Source organism: Erpetoichthys calabaricus, chromosome 1, assembly GCF_900747795.2.
Source record: "Erpetoichthys calabaricus chromosome 1, fErpCal1.3, whole genome shotgun sequence".
NCBI lineage: Eukaryota > Metazoa > Chordata > Cladistia > Polypteriformes > Polypteridae > Erpetoichthys > Erpetoichthys calabaricus.
The window spans coordinates 153,065,811-153,091,541 of NC_041394.2; the positions used below are offsets into that span (position 1 = coordinate 153,065,811).

General features: G+C 38.6%; 1 protein-coding gene across 1 annotated transcript in view; it reads right to left on the minus strand.

Annotated features, from left to right (window-relative positions):
* Positions 1 to 6,071: 6,071 nt before the first annotated feature.
* LOC114646136 (gap junction delta-2 protein-like) overlaps positions 6,072 to 25,731 on the minus strand; it is a 45,890-nt gene continuing 26,230 nt past the window's right edge. The window contains exon 2 of the mRNA XM_028794147.2: positions 6,072 to 10,561. Within this exon, the coding sequence (XP_028649980.1) occupies positions 9,724 to 10,561 (838 nt within the window). The 3' untranslated portion in view covers positions 6,072 to 9,723. The remainder of the gene's footprint in view (positions 10,562 to 25,731) is intronic.

Genomic DNA, 25,731 nt, shown 5'->3' on the forward strand with positions numbered 1-25,731 from the left:
TCAAATCTAAGTATTTGTAGATATTCCACCATGCTGCCTGGCCCATTTGACTCATTTGTCACTGCCACCCAAATTGAACCCCTAAGACTAGATATCTATGCTGGGATCAGCAGGTTCTGTGCGCCAGTTTATGTGCTGCAGTTGTTACTTAGGTTTAGCATTACCTGATTGAGTTAACAGAGTTGACTACCCAGCTTAGCTTTAGATTGTAAACTCGGGTCACCATGTGAGATATTTGGGCTTATCTGGCACAACTGGAACTTTGTATCCCAGTCTGGCTATTGACATTTATAGAAGTGTGAGGACTTGTGGGCTTCAGCTGCTGTTGTGTCCATCAAAGGTAGAGATGCCAGAGCATGTTAGGCTCATATGAGGATGAAAGAGTTATCTGGGAGCTGCTGTTTTGTGGAGGTCCTTGGCATCTTAATGGTGGTATGACCTATTTGAGGTGTCCTGAATAGATTACTGTCTCTTTTTTTTGGTCACCTCTGAAAAATAAAGCAATAAGGGAATTCTTTCCACCTCAGATTGAAATATCTTGCCCCCTCGAGAGAGTCTTAAGTTTACTGAATTGGAAGAGAAAAGCTGCCTGCTGCTTATTTTCCTTTCTCATTTTCAATTAACTTCACAAGTTGGCCACAGGAGGTGGCAAGTGAGAGACGAAAAGAAGTTAGTGCCCATAGTCAACATAGGATTACCATCCCACACAGTTGGACTTCCTTCAGAAGGAAAATCAATAAACAGTGGGTTGTGTCAAATTTTTCTGTTCTCTCATCCACTGTTTGTTTTGCAGACACATGCTTGGCATGACCCACACGTCTGTTCTCGCTTGGAACTCCTGTTGTTTTTTTTCCCTTTTCATTAAATCTAAACTTATTTCAGTCCCAGCAATGAGTCGAAACTTAATGGTATAAGTGCCATTAAAATTACTTTGTTAAAATGATAAGCTGACTCACTGGGATGAAGACACTAGTTTTCTTGGCCTGTTTTCCTTCATGCCTCACACAGAAGACTGATTGCCTTGCTTTTCACACATTTTGTTTCTTACATTGGCTTATTCTTGTGTCTTCCCCTCTGAGTCAGCACAACTCCTCCTATTTCTTTATTTCTTATTTGTTTGTTTGTTTGTTTTTAATGCCATACTCCTACTTCGGCTTTATAACAATATTTATTTGGATGCGCTGTAGCTTATTTACAAAAATCCCAGACTGTTAACCACTAGGATGGCAGTTCAGTTCTTGCTTCTGAGTAACTGCTGACGCTGAGTGAGTCACTAAATCTGAATGCTTCATTTGTAAGGAATAGAGAAATAAACAATCATGCAGATAGTGTATAGGGACTAAGAAACTGGACTAAATCAACAAAGGCATTGGTTCAGTCAGTGCCTTTGACTCATTATTAGACCTTGGGCAGGACACTTATCCTGAATGTAATCTATTTGTAACTGACATATGCATAAAAAATTGGGCTGGATAGCTTAGTGGATTAGCATATGGACTATAACCAAAAAAGAATATCAGTTCAATTTCTGTCCTTGACTCATTATCTGGCTGTGACCAAGTCATTTAATTTACATATGCTGCTACAGCAAAGAAAACATATGTAAAATGCTGCATAAAATGTGGCTTAGCATATTAGAATATGGATTGAGAATAAAAGTAAAGTGCCAGGGTATACCTGACACTACTTGACATGTATGCTTGCGGATGCTGCTGCTATGCAAGCAGTATACTGACTATACTTGTGTACGTACTTTATGCAAATCTGGAGGATTCCACCAGTTAGCAGTGCGAGATGCTTTTGCGAAGGTGCAAAAAAAAAAGACGGAGACAGTGATAAAGACGATGGTTTGTGAGCCTTTTAAATGCATCGTATCATTGCGATGGGGAATTTGCTTGCCTGTGCGAGAAGTGGATGAAGAAAAGCACCAATACATTCATATGTCGTCATTTAGGTTTGATGATTTGCTTCACTGCATCAAACAGTCATCAAACATTGAAGCATGCACATTGATCCTGTTGGAGCTGCAATGCAGCTTGCCGTCACACTGTGTTATCTTGCAATGGCCAAATCCCTACTTCTTTTCTCAGACATTTTCCACTTTACACAGTATCTCTCTCAAATTTGCTTCCATTTTGTCTTGCATGTTTTCACATCCACTTTCAAAGAGGTGGTGATTTAATGCTAGCTGTTCTGATAGGCATGTTTGTCAATATGGAGATGCTGATAGTAAACAACGATGCTGATGTCACATGCTAAAAGTTGAACCCACACGCCACCCAAATTTTTGCTGGTACAGCAACTCATACACACATTGTGTTAATTTCTGATGATGTGCTCAGAGGACATGTCAAAATTAGTTCTGGGAACGTGCGGCAGCCATAATGCGTGTACATAAGTGTTCTGAGCGTCAAGTATAAACAAGCCTTAACATGGCAAGTTCAGGTACTGTGGTATTCTGCAAACTTAATGTTTTAGACACTATTTTAATGTTGGGCAGTTTCTTCTGATATAATCAGATAGAGTGGAAATTTTTATGAATAAGCAATGGTATAAAGTGAGCACAATGAATTAAAACTAAACTGTGTAATGCAGACATTGAAATACTGACTAAATTTGTCCATGTTACAGCTTTGGGAGATAATTTATATCATCCTGCCTGCAACAGAAACAGAAATGATTCACTCTGTAATCAAAACTCTATTGATGAATCATTCTGACCTGAGAATGCTAGTGACTTCAGCCAGGAGAACATTTGAAGGAACAATCAGAGAAAGCTTCAATCAGCATATTTGTTTTTTGCACACAACAAGCTGGACCTGCTCTATTCAGATGTTAATGCCTTTAAATATAAACCTGTGATAGAACTGAAAAGATCTATATTTTACTGCCACCTACAAGTATGTTATTGTCAGCAGCAATTCTCCTATTATCCAAGCTAGAAGTTCTTATGTGTGTTTTTTTTGTGGGGGGGGGGGGGGTCTGTAGTTTATTGTAATATTTATATTACTTATAACAATTTGTATATAAGCATTCAACTACAGTTTGCACTGTGTGTATAATTGTATGGGACAAAAAAGAATTGATTTGATTTGACCAAGTCACCTAACCTGCATTCACTTCAATTGTAATAAGCAGTCATGTAAAACATCTTTGCAGACAGTATGGCTTAGTGAATTAGTATATGGACTGTGACCCACAGTTCCTACATCTAACTCATTAACTTTGCCATTCACTTAACCTGCATGAGCTTCATTTATAAAGAACAGACACATTCTACATGATGGTGCTGAGAATATGGCTTTGGTAGATTATTGTCTGGACAAATACCAACCATGATGTCCCTGAATGTTCTTCTGTTGCAAAGAAAATACATCGCTTAGTAAGCTAGCAACTGAATGCCAGTTAAGTTCCTGCCTCTGAAACATTGGCTGACTCTGACCAAGACATTTAATTTGCATGTGCTTCTATTGTAAGACTAGTTGTAAAGAGTAGGTATATTGGTAGTGTGGTAGATATTGCACTGCAAATCTCACGGATGACAGGACAGTCTCCAATTCTGACTCATTTGCTGATTATGAGCATGTAATTTATTGTGCCTATGCCCTAGTTGTACAGAAGCAATATGTTAACAACAATGCAGGTAGTATGGCTTATTGGCTTGATGTTGGACTGTAAACCACAAACATGGTAGTTCAGTTACCACCACTGACTCACAATATGACTGAATGTGATTTAAATATATGGAAACATTTGTGGTATAGCTATAGTATACTTGTAAAATGCATTGGAACGGTGCATTTCTATTCTAGAATACCATATAAAATAAGGATTGCCTATTAGATGCTATCTTTGGATCAGATTTTAATTTTCATCACTCTATCATGAATAATTTATGTTTTATTGGAATGTGCAATAAATCTAGGTGGCATGTTTTCCAAGAGTGGTTTCTGGCACCACTTCAGTCCTCAGGAGCATCATGAGAAGCTATTGCTTAAAGCCATTAGCTAAATGCTGAACCTCTGTTTTTGTACTATTTTTAATGGCACATCAATATGTGTTGGCAAATGAGCTCTTACAGTTTACCATAGGTCATGGCCTGGTCATCATCCTCGGCCTCCAAAACAATTTCCTTTAGTAAGCAGGCAGTGTTCGATTTTAGCTATGGCTTGAGCCCCACTACTGCTGAGGTCTGGTTAATTCTAGCTCCTGCGTTTGTTCAGGTTCTTGTCTAGTTTCAAATTTTAAAGTAGCTCTTCCTCAGGAAATTCTGTTGTGGCTAAGCATTGTCTGAACCTTACTCTCCCAGGACCTTCAAAATCACCTACCATGCTGGCTACCCTTGTATACCCCAGTTTCTCAGCATGAAAAGAAATTACAGTAATTGGTGTTTCACAGTCCTAGCACCAAAGCGCAAACCTCTCTGGCCATCTGTCACATGGTTAAATCCCCATCAGTGCTTAGTGATATTAAAGAGCAGCTTAGTGCACCAGGCAGCAGGCATGTGGGGGGAGGTGGTTAGGAGGTTTATTGGAGCTGCCAACCCCAAGAAGGAGGGGGCGCAAGGCCCTCAGGGTTCCCATTCTTTCTTTCTGCACTAAGATGGATAGCCTTGTTCCTGGTTTCTTTGCCAGCCTCCCATTTGGCAGATCTTCTTATTTTTCCATTGGAGTCTGTCACAGATCATTTACAATATTCAGTCAAAAGCATAAGACAAATGCACCTTCCTGTATAATAGCCAGCTAATTCACCTGTGAAGGCATCCCACAGAGATGGAGACACAGCAAGAAGAAGCTTGACACTGTGGCATCATTCAAGGCATATTTATATATACATATATAAATATATATATATATATATTTATACATATATATATATTTATATACATACATTATATATGTACATCAATTATTTACATAAAAAACCTTAAAATAAGGTTAATACTTGTAAAAAATGTGCATAAAACCACATAACTCTTCAAAGTAAGAACAGGAGCCAAATACAAGAAAAGCAGTAGGCCAGATCACAGGAAACGGGATAACTGCAGCAAGTGGGCCAGTGTTTCCATGTAAGCAGCCATGCTGTCATGCGTGTGCGTGCATGTCCTTGCCTTTTTTTTGTTTTTTGTGCAATTGCTTGCATGTGCATCTGCATCAGCTATTTATGCTTCCTTTTAAAACCACTACTGTCAACATGGGAGACAGTTTTAAATAAAAGTCTTTTTAAATGGCCATCCTTCCAAGTTCTTTGCTATTTATTTACTACAGGGTGGCAGGGAGATTTAGCCTGTTTTGGCAGAATCAGGTGCTACATTAAATGTAAAGGCAGTCCATCACAGGGCCCACATATAATAAGTCAATCAACTTAAGAGGACAGAGACTCAAGGGCTGGGAATATCAGTCCCAGAGCCTAATACATCATCGGCCACATTCATATGCAGCTAATATAGGTAAACTAACATGTATGTCTTTAAGATATGAGTCTCTAAGACATTGAATCTAGTCCTAATAGCCCTGTGCCTGCATTAAAACCTACTCTGCCAGTTTGGAACCCTATAAAAATGAGACTAAAAAAATATTACACAAACTACTCAGAGAGTGAATAGCCCAGGTATGGATCCCAAGTCCTCACAGGCCTGTGATATCATTAAAACCACTCTGCAAATATGGCATCCTATAAAAGTAAGACTAGAAAAATGTTGAAAAGAAAATAAACTAAACAGTAAGTAATTAGCCCAGGTGTCACATCCAAGTCCCTTTGGCTGTGAGGTAATGGATTATCCAGTATGCATTCCCATAAAAATTTCACTTAAAAAATACAAAATTTAAAGTTGTATGGATAAAGGAAGAAAGGAGCAAACTGCAATGAGAAACCCAGTTATTGTACCCAGGTCCCTGCAGATAAAAGTATTGTGTTAATCTTTCAAATTGTGACTTAAAAACAGATGACAACAAGTTCAATATACAAGGTATTGAATTCAACTTCCTGGACTACTAAGGTAACTGTAATAATCACCAGTTAAAAAAATTAAAGTCACATAATGAAAGAGAGAAAAGAATATATTTCCTGGAGAATGTTTAGCCTGTTGCGGTGGGTTGGCACTCTGCCCGGGATTGGTTCCTGCCTTGTGCCCTGTGTTGGCTGGGATTGGCTCCAGCAGACCCCCATGACCCTGTGTTCGGATTCAGCGGGTTGGAAAATGGATGGATGGATGTTTAGCCTGGGTTTTGATACCAAGTCCTGCAATTCTGATGCAGGATCTTATCAAGTGGCCAAAAAAATAGATAATGTGTGCAAATGGAGTAAAGGCAAAGCTCCCCAAAGACAGCAAGTGAATTTCATTTAGAACCAAAGTCCAGCAATAGTGCTAACCACTGAACCAACCTGTCACCCACATGAATGTGACTCCAAAAACTGATCTATAGCATCAAAGTTATGTTGTAGAGAAAGGGTGTGGGTTGTATGTGGGGTTGGTTGGAGAGAAAAACTGCAAAGAGATAATAGAAACTGGGACTTGGATATTGAACCCAAGCTAGAGGAGCTGTAAGGCAACTTACCTACCTAAGAATAACATAGCATTTCCAGACCCACTTAATCTAATTCAGGGGTCAGAGCTTATCCTAGTAGCACGGGTCAGAAGGAAGGGAAATGGTCCTTAACAGGGCACCTTTCAGTCACTTGTACTGGTCATACACACCTACATATACACTTGGAAAATTTGAAATTGCCAGTTAATGTATTCTGCATTACATTGGGAATGTAGAAGGAAATCCCATGTAAACACAGTGAGAATGTGCAACCTCCACATGGACAATATATCTTGGTGCAGGATTTGAACCAGGGGACCTGGATCCATGAAACAGCAGCACTAACCACTGTGCTGCTGCTGTATCTCTAAGCTGCATTTTACTTAAAAATATAAATTAAAGTAAAAAGTAGTTTGAACAAAGCGGGGAAATCAAACACTATTGAACCCAAGTCCCAGGAGCTCTCTCTTAACCACTGTGCCACCCTGTAAAAACTGGCATCAAACTTGTGGTTGTCTCCATTATTCAAATAAAACTGCTTTTCTTCAAAAAGAACAAAAATTATATACTTTTTTTCAAATTTGGATGATCAATATATGTGTGTGTGTATACTCCTTTTTCTTGCTTATTCATGCTTCTTCATGCATGTGCGTGCCCTTATTTGGTTGTTGTTTTACCTGATGGCCCCACTGCTTTATGTATGCCAGTTTCCTGTGATGCCCTTGAAATGCATATTCTTTGATATATCCCTGTACAAAAACTCTCCATAATCTTCGGGATCTGCTACAAGTAAAGACATGAGTTAGTTGGTCTCTGTGGAAAAATGGCTGGCGCAGCAGTGCTGGCCACTCACTGGGGCACAATTTCATATTCAGGAAAATGGCTTCATCTCTGTATGCATAGCACCTTTTTTAAAGATCCGTGGCTGAGCTTTGCATTTTTGACTGGCAGTGCCAGTGTGGGTCCAGCAGTGTTGCATACATGTTGCCAGAGACCCTGGCAGAAAGCACCCCTTGTTGGACAAATCAAAATTGCCAGCAACATGCTGGTCAGAGGATGATGCCACCAGGTGCCATTACACTTTTATCACACCTGCTCCATCCTGTAGACAGCAGTTAGAGAGGGTGAGGAGCCTGAGCGGGTGCTGCTGAACTACTTCTACATACCGCATAAGAATGGAAATTCTGATATGCAATCCCCAGGACCTGGAGCCTGATAGTGAAATTTCTGCTTTGACTTTCCAGCAGCCTGAGGAGGCCATTGCCAGCCCTACAGCACCCTGTTTCCAGGCACAACCTCCCATAAGGGGGCATTTCCAGCCTGCCTCACTTCCAGCAGCTTGAGACATCCCTGAATGAGCCAGTGCAGTGGGTTCACCTGACTGAGTAGGAAGGCCTTTGCACATCTGGAATATAATAAAACCCACTGCCCCCCTTATCCTTCTCAAAAAAGCAACCCACCACCCTCCCACCCTAAACACCCCAAACACACATGCAGAAATGGCTTTCATACATTAGCAGAATCACACAATTAATGGTTAGTGACATGCAGAAAACTTCACGAAGGCTCCCGCCACAAAGCCTGCATAGCCGCAGCTCTGCTGGCCACATCTGGCTGCCTGCAAGCTCCAGATGCTGGAAGCTTTCTCTTTGCAATCCGCTCATTTTGCAGATAGTGGCAGCCTTAATTCCTGCTGCAGATGCCCTGGATGGCCACACAGGCTTCCCACACTAGTCCCCTCAATGGATGAACATTGAGTCCCAAGCACCTTTTGCTACAGTACAGTTCTTGTGTTTGTCAGTCTGCTTCGGAAATCTGCGCTCAGAGGGTTGGTTAGGCTGGTGAACTCATGGCTTCAGTAACGAGGTATCAGCCTCCAACGTGCAGCAATCACCTAACCCAGAGCAAACAGAAAAGGGGTCTTTAGAGAGTCAAGGAGAGAGGGGTAGCTGAACCCACCCTGAAACTCGCAGCTCAAACTCGGCGGGCTTCTCTGACAAGCTTGAACCTCAGGACATACTCCTCCACTGGGTGGGAAGCTGCCACTCACTGATCGTTTCATCTGATAATCCCACACCTATCGTTGCAGAGATTCTGTCTGGTCAGAGGTTACAAACATGTCAAAGACCTGCCAGAGTTAGCATTACTGAGGCTTTTCAAAGGCATCTATAAGAAAGGTTGGTGTGACCTCCCCAGCCAAGGTCACTGAGGGCGCGTCCATAAGATGACTAGATCCATCCTCCCAGATTAATTACAAAGTCCCATCCCTTTCTCCCTAGCTCTCTGTGTCATTCTTCTCCCTTTTTGCAAAGGTTTGTGCTCTTTTCTTGGTCTATTGCAATTGGAGGCTGGTGTAGTTATTGCTGGTGCAGGGCAGTTTGGGGAATTGGTGGTGGGCAGGTAATGGGCAGGGGTGGTGGAAGTAGCACCTGGGAAAGAAGCAGGGAAAGCCTACGTGCTGAAATTAAGACAGAGGTGGGGCAGCACCTGGAAAGGGGCTTGAGAGGAACAGGTTGGAGAACGGCACTCAGATTTGCAGTGTTGTCCCTCATTGTGCCAGCATTGCCAACCCATTCTGTCAGGTGCTTGGAAGAGATAAATAGTGCATTTCCGGCTCTTTAATTATATGGCTTTGAAATAAAAGTGGTAAACCTGAGACGCCGGCACCAGGGAGGAAAGTCTAGGGTAGCGCCCTCATGTGAAAAGTCAGAAAAAAAAAGGAAGCCCGCTCATACTTTGATAATATACAAATACTCTGGTGAGCTTCCTTTTCTTTTTAAAAATTGTAAATAGTCCAGAAGTTAAAAAATACAAAATCAACTATAAAACAAAACAACTTAGGCATTTTGTTAAGGTTTAAAAAAGAAAACAAAAAAACACACACAGCCTGTTTTGCAGTGACACATGGGGTGGGGGGAACCCCATACAGCGAATAGGTGCAATTCTAGAGGGGTCAGAGGAAGGGTTTGAAATTGGGGATATTAGGTGTCTGTGGAAGCGTGCCCTCTTCCTTGACCCCCCTATCCTTCCCTCTCAGCTACAGGTCAATTTAAATGGGCACGTATGTCAGCCCACTCCACCTCCTGCTTTCATCGGTTCCACATGGAGGAATTCCTTCAGCTGGGAACAATAAACTTGTTTCCTCGTTTTTGGATTTTTCCATCTTCTTTGGGACCGGGAAATGAAAAATTTGGCGTCAAACGTATGCTGACTCACTGGACTGAGTTCTGCCCAAGTTGGGGACCTGCGTCAAGTGAGAGACATCTTTCTTCCGCACCTCACAGATAGATTTCCTCCGTGCCTGTACCCCTCGGATAGCTGTTTTGATCTTCCTCCAACCCAGGTGGTTGAGTTCTGCCAAATTGAGGACCACACATATACCACTGACGGCAAACATGAAGACCAGAAACACTGTCTTCTCAGTGGGCCGTGACACATAGCACTCTACTTCCTTCATGCAAGGATAACGTTCACACTCAAAGATTGCAGGTACATTGAATCCATAAAGAAAGTACTGGCCAGCCAGAAAGCCAATCTCTAGAGCATTTCTGAAAACCACCTGGATGATATAGAACCTGGAAATACCCTCCTGACGATGGAACTTGGTACTCTTGCTGGTCCTCATGGGGGTGTTGGGTATCTCTTTTACCTCCAAACAGTCAGGTTCCTCCTTGGCTGTCCCATCTGGGTTTTGCACCAGGATGCCATTTACATTCTTTAGCTTTTTGCTGCTTTCTGGCCTACTGAAGTCCTTTTCGAGAAGAGGATAGAGGAAGGAATATCTGCGATCACGCTGCTTGGCGGACTGATGGACTGAGTAGGTGATGAAGCACAGGCTGGGGGTGCACACCAGGATGATCTGGAAGACCCAGTAGCGGATGTGGGAGATGGGGAAGGCTTTGTCATAGCAGGCCTGATTACAACCGGGCTGCAAGGTGTTGCACATAAACATGGTCTGCTCATCTTCATATACCGTCTCTCCTACAATGGCCACAATGAGGATCCGGAAGATTACCACCACTGTCAGCAGGATTCTGTAAGAGAGAAAGGATTGTCATTAAAGTCAAAGGGAGCTATAGGCATACTGGACAAAAAATACTAACCAGAACAGAGTACATTGTACAGTAGACGGATGAATCTTACAACTGGTGAAAATTACTTTATAACCAAATTGTGAATTTGTCTTAAAAATACAGCAGAGTCACATAGTGAACTGGATTGTTATCATGTAGCAGTAACAGCAAATGAAACTGATATCAAATAATTAACTTGTTTATTAAGAGCAAATCTAGGATCAGTAGTCAATGGAAGCCAATAACAAAACCCCGGTACCAAGAGCAGTTGATATAGCTTTGACTGCTGAGTATGTTTCATTACACAGAGACATGTGATCAGGAGTCAAGTCTGACACTTTGTGAAAGAGTCCAGAATAGAGTTGTTAGCATCTGGTTAATAGCAAGGAGAGCAGTTACATAACAAAGGAAAAGGAGAAAATAACCAGCAAAGACAAAAAAGCAACCCTTGTTTAACCATGGTCATGTAACTGGTGAGTACAGTGAAATGTACTTGAACAAACAGTAGAAAAGGAAAATGAAAAAGCAGCAAGTGTGGTGTGCAAGTGGTGAAAAAAATATTTGCAACATGATTATAGTATGTAGTGTGAATTTCCCAAATTATTTGCAAGCTGTTATGCCTCTGAATTTTCATGCTTACATCCACTTTAAACACAATTCTTTTTAAAAACAATCATATTTTAATGTTCATAAAATGTAAACAGTAAATTAATTAATCAGATCACCTGTGGCTATGCATATATTTTTAGATGGTAAAACGTTTAAAGAGAAGGAGTAGAAGCCTACACTTTCTGTCACACAGTTGGGATGGTCTTTGAGTTTGCACCTCCAACTCATAAACTGAAGGTGTTGAGTTAAAAAATTAGAAGGAAAACTTTTTTTTTTTTTACAAAAAACAAAAAACTATATACCTGCCCCAATCAGACTAGTAATTTATTTAACAAAGGCATAAAATGTAATGTTTTTCCTTTGTCAGTGGTGTTGTGACTGTTGTGCTTTCAAATTTATGAATTTTAAAAACTAAAAACGTGAGATTTGGACTAAACTCAAACTTCTCCCTTTCAAAGTCTTTAATGCATCTGCCAATTTTGTGAACTTTCGAGCAGATGTTTGGCTGTTGTTAGCATCAGCTTTAAAAACTTTTAGTTAACTTTTAAATCTCAAAGCTAAATAATTGGAATTCACCAGGAATATAATCGGCTCTTAAGACTATTGAGTGCTTGTCCATAAGTTGTCCACAAAATTTTATAAGAATTGTTCCATTTTTTCTTCAACTACAGTGTCCACAAAATGTTTATGCATATCTTTCCAAAAATGATCAATACGTGTTCTAAGAATATCATAACATGTTTTTTCACTGAAAAGATCAATTTTGTTTTCATGGAAATAAGATAAAAGCAAGTGAAAATCAGGGGAAAAAAGAGAATCTAAGCATTGAGTCAAAAAAAAAAAAAGTAATCCGTGAGTACTCTAAACAACGGTATGAGTAAAGAATAAAATCAACAATGAGATGCCAACAATAACAGCTGAGCAATTAAAGAAGTATGAAACTGATAAGTAGAAAAGTAATAAAAAGGACTAGGTTGTGGCCAATTGTGAGTACTAAATAAAGAAAAAAGCAGTGAATATGGTTATGGAACTATTGAGTGGAAAGAGTATGAAATGGGCAGTGTTACATAGTAAGTGAGGAGACAGACAGTAAAAAAGCATATCACCTGTAAGGAAAAAGTAGCACTGAGAGAAAGTGGTGTAACTGATAAGGGGAACATGAAATAAGAAGTGAGTAGCAATAATAATATGAACAATAAGTAAAAAAACAGCAATTGCTATGCATTCAAAGAAAAAAAAGAAAGAGAACAAAAGCATGTCAACAGTAAGTAGGAAAAAAGTAGTCACATAAGCAATGAGTAGAAAGGAAATTAACTGGTGGACATGTTCATGAATGCAATGAACTGGAAAATAATAAGGACTGAGTGATGCCATATGAAGAGTTAGAAAAAACTATGGAATTACAAAGTATGGAAAAATACGAATTGAGCAATGTCCTGTCACCCTTAGTACAAAAAAGTAACCAGTGAGACATGGAGACAGTGATAAAGAGCAAAAAAAAGGTAAGCATTATCATGTAACTGGGGAGAAGAAAAATATAACGTGGTTATTGTTGTGTAAACAGTGAGAAAAAGTTGTGAAAACTATCCAGTTATTTCAGTTGTGTAACTATCAAGTAGAGGATTAAACAAGCAGGGAGGTGGTTGTGTTAACTGATGAGTAGAAAAAAGGAGCTAGTATTGTGATAACAACAATAGGAAAATCAATGTAAACAGTGGGAAGAAAAAACATTTGTTGTTGTAACAGTTGTGTCAGTAGAACATTAATCTTTGAGAATGATTACGACTAGTGATGATATTTCTGTATTTATCTTGAGTAGAAAAAATGAAGTGCCCTGTCATGTAATCGTAGAGAATGAGTGATTATTATGGTTGAATAAATAGTTAATTGTTGTATAAATGGTAAATGGGCAAGAAAATAGCTACTGAATGTGGTTGTGTAACTACACCATGTAAATACAATAAAAATAACCAGTCAGTGCTATCATGTAACTTAGGAGGAGAGAAAAGGTAAGTCATATAAACAGAGAGAAGAACACAGTGAACAAAAGAAGAAATCCAGCATGTAGAAAAATAATCACAGGATGAAATTATGTAACCACAGAGTACAAAAAATGCTTGTGAACATGGTTATATAATTAGTGAGTACAAAAATTGTAATCAGTCTGTGTAGTTTTATAATAGGTCAACCATCTGGTTTTGAAGCCACTCAGTCCAGTTCAGAGTTGGACAGTGCTGAAGCCCATCTTAGTATTTTCTGGAGCCATTCCTGGATGGGGCACCATATTATTGCAGATACCCACATTTAACAGTTTAATCTTTAACATTGTATTCGAAAAGTAAGCATAAGTAGAAAAAGAAACCAACTATTAGTTGGAAGTGCTATATAAACAGAGAAAAATAAGCACTATTGTGTAACCAGTGAGTAAAACCCAGGTATCTTTTAGGTACTGTTAATCACATTTTTATTAAACGCAAGTGGTATACTATAGGGTTTAATATAACAAAATTATGAATTTTAAAATGACATTCTATATTTTAATTCATTGTTGTTTAACATGGTGCCAGAGAGTTGCAATGTGTTTCATGCTGGTTGGAGGTTTAAATAAGTTTCATTATTCTGTGTACATGTGACAAAACTAATATTACAAATACTCAGATACTACTGTAGTGCCATCACAAGCAGAGTAATATAACCAGTTGGGAATCATGCAATCAAAATGCTGAATCATTAGCAAAAAGCAAAATCTTATTAACAATTATTAAAACAAAATCACTATAACTAATAAAATTATTTGGCAGTAAGTTTATTTTATTATTAGTTTAGTTAATATGCTAAGGGAGAAGGAAATGATATGTTGAAGCCGTGCTTCTGGTGACCAAACCTAAAATCACACATTTGTTTCTGTATTAGACATCATTGTGCCCTAACTTACACTAAACCTTGATTAAGCGGCTCCCACTTCTCAAGCTGTTATTCATTCTTCCTGTTCCACAGGTTGTCAACTGATACACAGGCTGTCAGATTACTTTTAGATTATATTACTTGATTATGTGCTTTTACTTGACATACACCCATCTGAAACTCCACTTGAATTTATTTAGCCTTAGATTAACACACAGCAATTTATACAAGTAAGGAACAGCATAACCACAGTTACTTTCATAGAGCAGTGTCAGACGGTGTTCTGGCATGATGATAGTCATTGATGAGATTCAAACAATTCTGTCAACATATTTGTTTAACAGAAGAGCAGAGTTTCTTAATAACATAGTGTAGAGCTAGTGAGAAGGGCATAAAAGCCAATGATCATATCTTCTGTATTTATTTAAAAGTAAGGTTATGATATCCTGTCCACACAGTTATGTGACAAATGGGCAGACTTGTATGACTAGTGAGTTTGATAATTGATGAAAAGATTATTAAAACCAGTTAATGTATTAACCAGTCAGCAGAGACTATTATTGTGTTTGTTAAGTCATGTGGTTAGTTAATAGGTCAATGGAATTACTGAATAGAAGCAACTTAATAAATGTGCGAATAACAATAATTTCAGTCAAATGACCAGCAAGTGTACCAGTGAGTAAAATCATGCAACCAGAAAAAATAACACGAGTTATCAAACCAGTATTTATAATAACTATTGAGTAAAAAGTGAGTACAGTAACTAAAATAAGTTTCTCCAAACAAAAGGTGGGCGCTTTTGCTAAGATTTTAAGAAGTGTTTTTTGAATGTTGATTGATGAAAAGCGCCCACGCTTTTATTTTACGACTGATGTATGAGAGACTTATTTTTTACTTTTTTAGTACACTTTTTAACTTAATATAAGCGTGGTTTTTAAAAAGTATTTTTTTATATATATATATTATTTTCAACTTTTTAGTCTTGGGTTTGTTTAAGTATAATTTTTGCAATCAATATTTTAACACTTCCTTTAATATTTCTATACGTTACTATCGCCATCTATTGGTGAAATCTTGAACTATATTCTTCATATGAAAATTTCATTTCTTAATTAACATGGATTAATTGATCAATTAGTGAAACTGATTATTGATTCATGTATTGTCATCGGAAGTGAGTAAGTGTGCAAAATTTCAAGTCATTTGGACAATAGAAAGTGGGTTAAATATTGATTACAAAATTTATACCAGACAACAAACAGGTGAAGTTATAATAAGTATGGTAACAAATGATGTAGCAAATTGATATAAATAATAAGCAGAGTTGTGTAACCAGTGAATTTAAGTACCAAAAAGGAGTTTAAGCAGTGAGTGTAAGGCCAGGTTTGTACTTCACGTGACGTGACGCGTTCTCCAGTGGACGCTACTGCTACGCAAGTGTTGTACTGTTTATACTTGTGTGTGTACTATACATAATTTCAGTAAGATTCCACCAAGTGGCAGTGTGAGATATTATCATGGTGAGAACAGGTTTGGCTTTGCTGTGTTTTGAATTGCCTGAAACATCCATTAAATTCCGATGACACCTTTCCACAACATCTCTGAAAAGGATGTTTAATGATTAAATCCATCAATCCAGGGATGTTTCTATTCCAGCTAGCATTGGGCATGTGGCAGAAACAATCCTTCATCAGCTCATCGCAAGGTGAATACAAGCACACACATACACCAGCAACGTGACTCCCTGTGAGACAGCAGCACTACCGCTCCATCACTGTGTCACCCCTATATGTGTAATTATTAACAGTATTTATTATTTAAACAAAATTAACAATTTATCTGTAAAATGTAACATACATACGTTAATACATTTCATAATGAAAGTGATATCAAGTATAAATCTAAGGATCCTAAGTGTGTAAAGAGTTGGAATATCATACATTTAATGTGTTCTGTGCAATGATCTATTGCTGCTTGCCACTGCTGTGAGTTCAGGAGGAATCCCCAGAAGCACATAGTGATTAACAACTGGGTCGGTTTTAAGATGACGTTTACGACGGTCTACTTTAATGATAAACTATGAGGTTAAAGTGCACATTTTGAGATTAAAGCCCAAATTTCCACTTTAATCACAAAATACATCTTTTCACCATGCTCTTAATTTTTTTCTCTGTGGCTCAAATACAGCGCTGTACATTCTGTTGCTATTGTGAAGATGCAAAAAAAAAAAAAGACGGTGCAGAAGATGGCATGTAAGACTTTCAGAATGTATCATGTCATTACGATGGGGAATATGTGATGCTTGAATATAAAAGCAGGCACATCGATCCCGTAGGATCCGCAAAGTGGCATTCTGTCACATGTAGATAGTAAACAGAGACTCTGATGTCACATTCTGACTTTTATCAAACTGTGCCGCTGACTTTTTGCTGGGACTGCAACTCGCGCATGCATTGCATTAATTTCTGGGGACCTGCTCAGAGGACGCGTCAAATGAACGCTGGGAACGCGTGGCAGCCATGATCTGTGTGCGTCTGAGTTCTGAGCGTGAAGTATAAATGAGTCCTAACAGTCACTAAGTGGAGTCAAACAACCACTGGGTACCAGCGAGCAATGTCATGTGTCATGAAACCACAGAGTGTAGTAAACTAACCAGTGTGTAAAAAATTAAGTGAATAACATTATGACCAAGAAATGATTCTTGATTCATGTAACCAGTGAGAAGAGTAGAGTCTTGCAAGCAGTGAAGATCCAGTGAATTGCATCACACAACCAGTTGGAATAAAAAACAGTACACAGAGTTCTGTACACAGTGCATATTAAGGTTATGATCAGCTGGTCTATTTAATTTTTTTTTAGGTTTGCCCTGAGCTTTAAATAATGTGTATACATGTAAACTAGGGATTTAAAGCCCAATTAATGAATTTCTAGCATTTTCTTTGAGTTAATTTTAATAATGTTAAAAATTATTGTTTTTTTCCATGACTATATTTTCTGGTCCCAATACAGTGATGTGATGGGTGGTTGTCAGAGGCTTGTGTCCTGGATGCCACGTCGTATGATGTAATCAGCATGACAATATTTAAGCTGCACTGGGATATTTCTTCCAAGTTCTGACATTGTAAATTCACCTTGTTTAGTTCTTCTCCTTGCTCCAGCTTAAGACTGGCAAATTAAAACAATAAACAGGACACTGAGTTGCTCTTGAATGCAGTTGTTTCAAATTTTACTCTTAATGAGGTGCATACAGACATTTCAGTGCCTGACACTGACATATCTCTTCACTTGAATAGAAACTTCAGTATCTCTCTAAAACAAATAAGCGTGTTTCATCTTGTTTTACTTCCCCATTAGTTTTTTTTTTGTCACCTCTTTAAATTCACTTTGAGTCTTTCTGACAACTTAATTTGTCTCTGAGGCCTCATTCTCTGTGCTACTGTTTCACATAGAGGAGTTTCAAAGTCCATGTTTTGGTCTGGTGTTCATATTGTGTTTTAGACTGGGTTGATTTGTTGACAGCAATGTCTTCTATAGCTGTATCTAACTCAGGTTGCTGATTTGTGTTTTTGCTTAAGTGTTTCTTAATAAATGTAGCGTTTCTGGTGTATTGTGCTCTTGAACCATAACTGTGTTACCCTCCATAGCTTCTGTTGTATGTGGCACTGGATTACAGATTATTACAACATTTTTTTTGTTTCAGGAGGACCTCATCATCGACCTATAGTTGGGAATATTTAGCTCTATTGTGACTATTTGGTCATATGTTCCTGGCCTGGTAATTTCTCCTTCACCTTTTGAAAAGCAACTCTGTAGGGCTCTTTCTTGTAATTAGTACCCTGTATGTGATAACATGCTTTCCCACTTGTAGTCCAGTCCCACTGTTTGCACTATGTATATACATTTCTGCAGTGAAGCATTTTGTGGTCACACTTTGCATTTCCCTGCACCCATCTACCATAGGTGTTGTCCTTACATGTCTTACAGAACATCTGAAACTGAGCTGACACAAACCGTGGACTATAGTTTGTCCAAATGAATAGTGGCAGTGTATCACAATAGTGTATCATCTTTTCTCCTGTAATGAAATTCAAAATGTTATATTCATAATGTTGACTGCAGTATTTTACAACAACTAAAACTGAATACCAAATTGGCAATGGACAAAGTAAATCTGACAAAATTCTGCCATGGTCCTTCAAGCATCACTGTTTGCATGAGAGGCTCTGGAATGACCTGCCTTCCAACTATCTGATATCCATAACATGATTTAACATTTTTCATCAGTCTTGCCCATACCTGGCCTACAAAAACTGCAATGCAGGCATCGCTTAGTGTCCACTATGCTTAAGTGTCCCTTGTGGTTAAAACTCTAGCCTTAATTAGCTGAAGTAACACAATACAGGTTGACCATCCCTAATCCGAAATGCCTGGGCCAAGAAGTATTTTGGATTTGGGAATATTTACATATGTATAATAAAATATCCTGGGGATGAAACCCGTCTAAACACAAAATTAATTTATGTTTTATATACCTTATAAACCTGCGGTGGGTTGGCACCCTGCCCGGGATTGGTTCCTGCCTTGTGCCCTGTGTTGGCTGGGATTGGCTCCAGCAGACCCCCGTGACCCTGTGTTCGGATTCAGCGGGTTGGAAAATGGATGGATACCTTATAAACATAACCTAAACCTAATACACTTTTTTAATAATTTTGGGCATGAAACAAACTCGTGCACAGTAGTGTCAGCAGAATACCTGTATCAGCTGATAAACAACAGCAACAACAAACAATTGCAGGCTTTCAGTCACCACCTATGATGCTGTGTTTTGACTAAAAGTTTACTGTACACAGATGATAATAAAAAACACAATGAGTAATGCACGTAGGTCTGGCAGTGACAGTGATCAATAACAAACTGGTGACAACAGTGCATCCAAGTCTGTACTCCCTGTAAAGCACACAGGTGTTATTGAGCTAATCAGCACCAACTACATACCCCCGCTCCCACTGATTGAAATATACCAAAACTCCCCACACTGTGCAGCAGTTATTGCACCTTTCACCGTTTGGTAATGCCCCAGCAGTCCCTGAAACTATTAGCCATTTGTATGGTGGTACTTCGAGGTGCTTGAAACTTCACTGCGGAACTGCCCCCACCCAGCCATAGCTCACATGGTGGTGTTTTGAGACACTTGAAATTCATTAGGGGAATTGAAGCAATCTGTCAAAAATCGAAAGTACCAGTTCATGTGTTGTTTACATCCACTCATCTATTAAAAAAAATATTAGAGGGAACATTGGTCAGAGCCTAACATGGGTATGTGAGGTAAGGGGTGGAATTTTTCACTTGTGGCATCATATTGGTGCTCAGAGACCTTTGGATTTTGGAACATTTTGGATTTTGGAATTTTCGCATTAGGGATGCTAAACCCATATGTGACCAGCTATAAGCAGCCTGCAAACTTCTTGAGCATATGCGTTTATTATAACAGTCTCTTTATACAGCACACTTCAATCCCCTTGACTCACTGTCTATATCTTCCACAAAGAGTGCCTGAAGTATAGAATTCATTGCCATAAACCTCTCTTAATCCTCCACCCCATGTTTGTAGATGTCCTTTCCACTGTCCATAAATGTGAACTTCTTGGAATTGCAATCTGAATACCTATCAAGCAATGTGTGCACATGATTTTAAATGTTGGTTATAAATTGCCTGTAATGGCTTGTGGTCTTTGACCAAATCAAATAAACATAAGGATGAAGAAGTTTGCCAGCCCACACTAAAGCTACTGTCTCTTGTTTAGTTTGTGAGTACCACTTCTCTCAAACGGTTAAACTTAGACTCGCATAGCACATAGTCACAATTTTTCCTTTCTGCTCTTGCATTAGAAGTTCTCTTATACTTAACAGGGTTAGGGTTAGTAGTAGGGTTAGCATCTGTTATTACATTGGTAGTGTTTTCTTTGTCTTAGTGAGCTAGAGTCCCTGCTTCTGCAAATTTGTTTTTAACATCTGAAAACTGTGCTTCTGTTCAGGTGCAAATGTTAATTCTGCATCTCTCTTTGTTAATATTTTCAGTGGATGAAAAAGGGTAGCAAACTGTGGAATACATCTGCTGCTATATCCCACTAATCCCAGTAAAACTATGCCATTGGCATTGGCATTATGGCCTCCAGTACAACTCAAACTCTTTCAGCTGTGGGGCAAATACCCTTTTGTGTATACAGCATACCCATAAACACCAGTCTGTCCATGTTAAGTTTGACCTGTTGCCATTAATCCTTTTGGCAAAATCCACTATCCTCTGACCTTCTTCATTCCTCTCCTGGACACCATACCTACCCATCACCTCCTCGTCTCTACTGTTCCCTTCACCAACATGCCCATTGAAATCCGCTCCAATCACCACTTTCTGTCCCTTGGGTACACTGTTCATCACTTTATCCAACTCACTCCAAAAATCTTCTTTCTCACCCATTGCACACCCAACTTGCGGGGCATATGCACTAACAACATTCATCATCACACCTCCAATTTCCAGGCTTCATAATCATTACTCTGCCTGACACTCTTTTCACCTCCAAAACACTCTTGACATACTGTTCCTTCAGAATAACCCCTACCCCATTTCTCCTCCCATCCACACCATGATAGAACAATTTGAATCCACCTCCTATCCACCTGGCCTTACTCCCCTTCCATTTAGTCTCTTGCACACACAATATATCAACCTTCGTTCTCTCCATCATATCGGTTAACTCTCTCCCCTTACCAGTCATACTACCAACATTCAAAGTTCCTACCCTCAGTTCCATTCTCTTTACTTTCCTCCTCTCCTCCTGCCTCCGGACACGTTCCCCCCCCCCCCCCCCTTCTCCTCCTTCTTCTTCTTTGGCCAACAGTATCCCAATTTCTGCCAGCACCCTGTTGGCTAACAGTACTGGGTGGTGGTCGTTGTTAACCCAGGGCTCAACCGATCCAGTATGGAAATTTGTATTGTTGTCCACATATTGATTTGGCAAAATTTTACACCAGATGCCCTTCCTGACGTAACCCTCCCCATTTACCCGGGTGTGGGACCGGCATGAAGAAACACACTGGTTTGTGCATCCTCTGCATGTATTCTCTGATTCTCCCAAACTGGGGCATGGAGTGTAATGTCATCAGAGATATTCTCAGCCCTTCAAAACTGGCAGATGTTGTGACAACTTCATGTTGATACTGCTCACTACGAAATGACACTCCAAAGATGATCCTTTTATACCTGTATGTGCCCATGCACACAGCAAATGTTTTGATGCCTTTAGATTCTGGGTTTAGTTCTAATCTGTGGTACCCCCATTTAAGGTCTGCCTTTCTGAAAACAATTGAGCCATTAAGTCAATACAGCCGTTCCTCATCCTGGTGAGTCGGCATCTCCCATGTATAATGGCTGTATCCACTTGCCTTGTGTCCAGACATAGTCTAGTGCTCTTGTCTAATCTGGGCACTATAACAACTGTGTTCACCCATTGAGTTGCACTGTTTACTGGTTCTGTGCTGTCAATTCTAATCACTCTGTGATTTTAACATCCACTGGTTCTCTAGGATATGGAAATGGAATGTGCTGTAGTAGCTGGTAGGTAGGTTACTGGAATTAGCATTTGTATTAATGTTCATGCTAATTTGCTTTGGGGTGAGTTTACTAACCCTTTTAAAGAAAGCAGGATATTGTTGTTATGTCTGGCTTTTCATGTCTGTCAATCTGGTTATGTCCACTAGTCTGAAAAGTCTTGACTTGCTGTATGATTTGAGGTTTAGTTGCCATTTGTTACTTGCTTCTTGAAAAACTTTTTTTTATTATTTTTGATCTTTGCTTTGTTAGCATTTTGGTATTCTTTGGTCATTTAGACTTTAGTTTGGAGAAATTTAAAATTCTAAATTTTCAAATCTGAGTGTACAATAACCAGTAGAGTTAGGTAGCGTTTTATTATAGTCCTGTAACTAGTGCAAACAGCAAGCAATGAAAAGAGTCTGTGGAATAAGTACTTTTTAGCTGCAGAATTACATATTTGTCCAGGCAACTCTGAACATGAATTGGGCAGTGCAATCTAGGGAATCACCATTCAGGTTTATTTTAGAGCCGATACCAATCACAAATATCATGTTACTGGACCGGCTAATTTGGATAACAATTCTGAATTTTAGCTGTTTTTTTTTTCTTTATCTCTTTAAAAAACTTTTAAATTATTCTCCTCTATAAGACACATAGAAGCCTTATGCTTAATATTAAACTGTTATCTTTTGTGTTTTTATAATTGAATTATAGGCCACAGATATTGCCTGTTCATTTTGAATTAAAAAAATTCTGAAAGCTTATTGTTCATTGATCATAAAAATGCTATTAAAATATAGAATTTTTACCTAATTAAATATGTAGAGAAAATATTTATCCTTAATACATTTGGAGTTAAAGAAAGTAAAATGCTTCTTATAACTAAAGAGCTGTCATGTTGTTTAATTTATTCTGTGATGTACTTATCAAGCTTAATTTAAAAACGTAGTTTTCACAGTTTCTCTTACAAAATATACATATATATTCTCACAGATTGATATTCAATTAATTGATATTGGTAGTTAAACATGAAATTAAATGTAAATATACATGCACCTATAAGATTCAATCATTTTCAATTATTATTAACTGCATTACAGCTTTTTTTAGTATTAAAATATAAATTATAGTTATACTGTTTTTTTGTGTGCAGTGTACCAGCTAGACATTTCTAATACTTCAGGTGTAATTATAAACATTTTAGTTATCCAGTAGTTGTTTCTTACCAAAATTTATAGTGTATGACTCATGAAAACAAATAACGAACACAGTACAGACATTTTAAAAAGCCACAAATCTATCAAATGTTCCTAAGATGTTTATCAAGAAGATACAAGGCCTGCATGCTTAACAACTTTGTTAGTAAAATAGACAAATTTTACTATTATGTTAACAAATCTATCACTAACTAAGCAACAATTTCAAATTCTGTGTCTCTTCTATTTCTAATTGAAAATGTGAACTGCTGTACTTAACACAAGCTTATTCACTATCCAAGCTCAGACAAGCAGTGTCCTTTTAAATTAAAGAACACAATAAAAAGGTCTGAATTTATTAAAGTTACTTTTCTTGCTGTTTAATTGCACAAGATGACTTCTGTGATTTGTTTTTCTCAGTTTATTACTCCACTTTATTTAATGTAAATGCTAATATTCCAATCTTCTTTCTGTCTCTGGTAAAATCTACCATACTATTTGCTGTTTACAAGAAGTTTGCAGCAAAAAGGACATGCACTAGCTCAGCTACCATACCACCTCAAGTAACAGAGCACTACCAGCAAATTACTATGAAGCTCAGAAGAGTAGATGCTGAAAAAAACATTTTTTTTGTGATTGGCCAATGTAGTGCCTACTGATTGAGTCTTTTGCAGTGAAAATTGCATGATCAATCAGAGTATCACTAGTACAATACATGGCTGATGACTGCACTGGTAACTTCCCTTTGGAAGGTTGTGTTATCACAGTAGAACCATTGCCTTTAAGGCAGTTGTATAATGAAAGGGCAGCAGGGGTGGGCTCTATATCCCATAATAATGGACCGGTAAACTGGGGATTGCCTGTACCTTTAAGGGAAGTTGGTGATCCAGGAGGACAGTCAATGGAGTTTCCAAGGTTAGTCCCGATGACAGAAAGTAATTTCTGGAATACCCCCTTCTGGCCATTCGGGTGGTTGAATGGGAGACAAGGGTCAAGTTGCAAGAAAATTTGGTGAGCATAGTGGGAGATATGGAAGGGAAGGGAAACCAATGATATTGCTGTGTTTGATGGAGAGTAAGTGCACATGGCATCCTACCCATTAGCAGGGATGAATATCTTGTTGTGTTGGCTCAGCAAGGCTGCAATTAACTTGATTTTGTGAGTTTAGTTTGTGCTTTGTTACTCCTTAGGTTTTCCCATTATTACGTAATTTAGTTTTGCTAATAAAATACCCTTTTATAACTTCAACCTCATTAGCTTATTTTTGGGTTTTTGGGTAACTCCGGAGCAATGACCAAAGGCTACAAGCTTTGTGACTAGTCTGTAATATAGTAATGTCATTATATTAGTCAAATGATTGTTTCCTCTGGGGATCAGAATATGCTAATTGCTGTAATTATTGTTTGGTGGATATGAGACACAACCAATTGGTTATTAACTTTACTCTAGTTTTAAGCCTTTAATCACTGCTTCTCTGTAATGGCTGAATAGTCTTTTCTCTTCTTATGTAGAACATGTGCTTGTGTAATTAGTAAGGAGAAATGTAACAGTGCTCCATATTTTTTTTTTAAAGAGCTCATTTTCTACATGGCAGATTTCATTTTTTCATAATACCCCTAGTGTAGGTAATCCTGGACAGAAGTGAAGACTGAAGTGAAAAATACAGTTGAGAGCTAACAAGCATAGCATTTTAAGAGTCATGCGCAGCATTGTAGATAAGAGAACAGGTACATGGCCCTACATATTACTCTAGGGCCAACATTCTCTCGCAACATTTGTGCAGTATGACAATGCTTGAAGTTTTTTTTTCATTTAAAAACACAAGATCGGTCATGTCTCCATATTTACAGATGATTTGACATTTCGGATTCTATGCTTTTTTAAATGCCAGGCATAAGCAAGACAAGTCTTAAAGTCTGCTCTTTAATGTGGTCCCTATATCCAGCCTAGTATTGCATAGAAGAGACAGTAGGCATCTGTAGACATTTGACATTGAATGCTTTGGAACCTTTACTACAACCTTTGCTGTGTATGGTTAGCTGTGGTCTGCTGAAGGTAATCCTTTAGGATAAGCCATTCACATTAAACTTGTCAGACAGCAGTATAATTTGAGGACAGCCTATACCTGTAAACTTAGGCTGAATCACTAGCATTGTCAAGATCTTAGTGAAATATGTGAGGATCACTGGCGATGGGGCCTAAAGGCTTAGGTGGTAGGTTAGTAACAACACGGGGTTCTGTGTCCAGTCCCCTCTGTGTAATTCCAGCAGTGGAAATAGGTGCACAGTTGTACATAAAAACCATTACTAATTTTTTATGTTTGATTCCTTTTTCCAAGGTTGCATTTATGATCAAAACATAGGCAGATTCAATGACATGGTTAGGGTCAAACAGTGAGTTTGTAATGAGAACTGACCTAGCAACTTTGATTTTCACATCTTTAAGTTAGGCCTTTTAATGAACTTATTACATTTATATAGTATTTTTCAAATCTTCTGAAAGTGCTTTACATAGACTTGGAAAACACTTGAAGAACATTTTGATCATTCAACCAAGGTTTGCCTGGATGAAGAAGGAGTTTCCTTACTCAGAAGTAGGCTATCAAGGGCAGAGGTGGATGGTGAGGTGACACAATAGAGAGCTGTGTCCATATGCAGGGATAATGTCATCAGTATATCGTGCCAATGAGCAAAAAATAAGAATGAAAGGTATACATCCCAGCAATCCTCACTAATATCAATTTAACATTGTCAATCCACTTTAAAGCAGTTACTGGAAACCCACTTCAGCAGAGGGAGAACAGGATAAGTCCACACAGAGGGCACCTA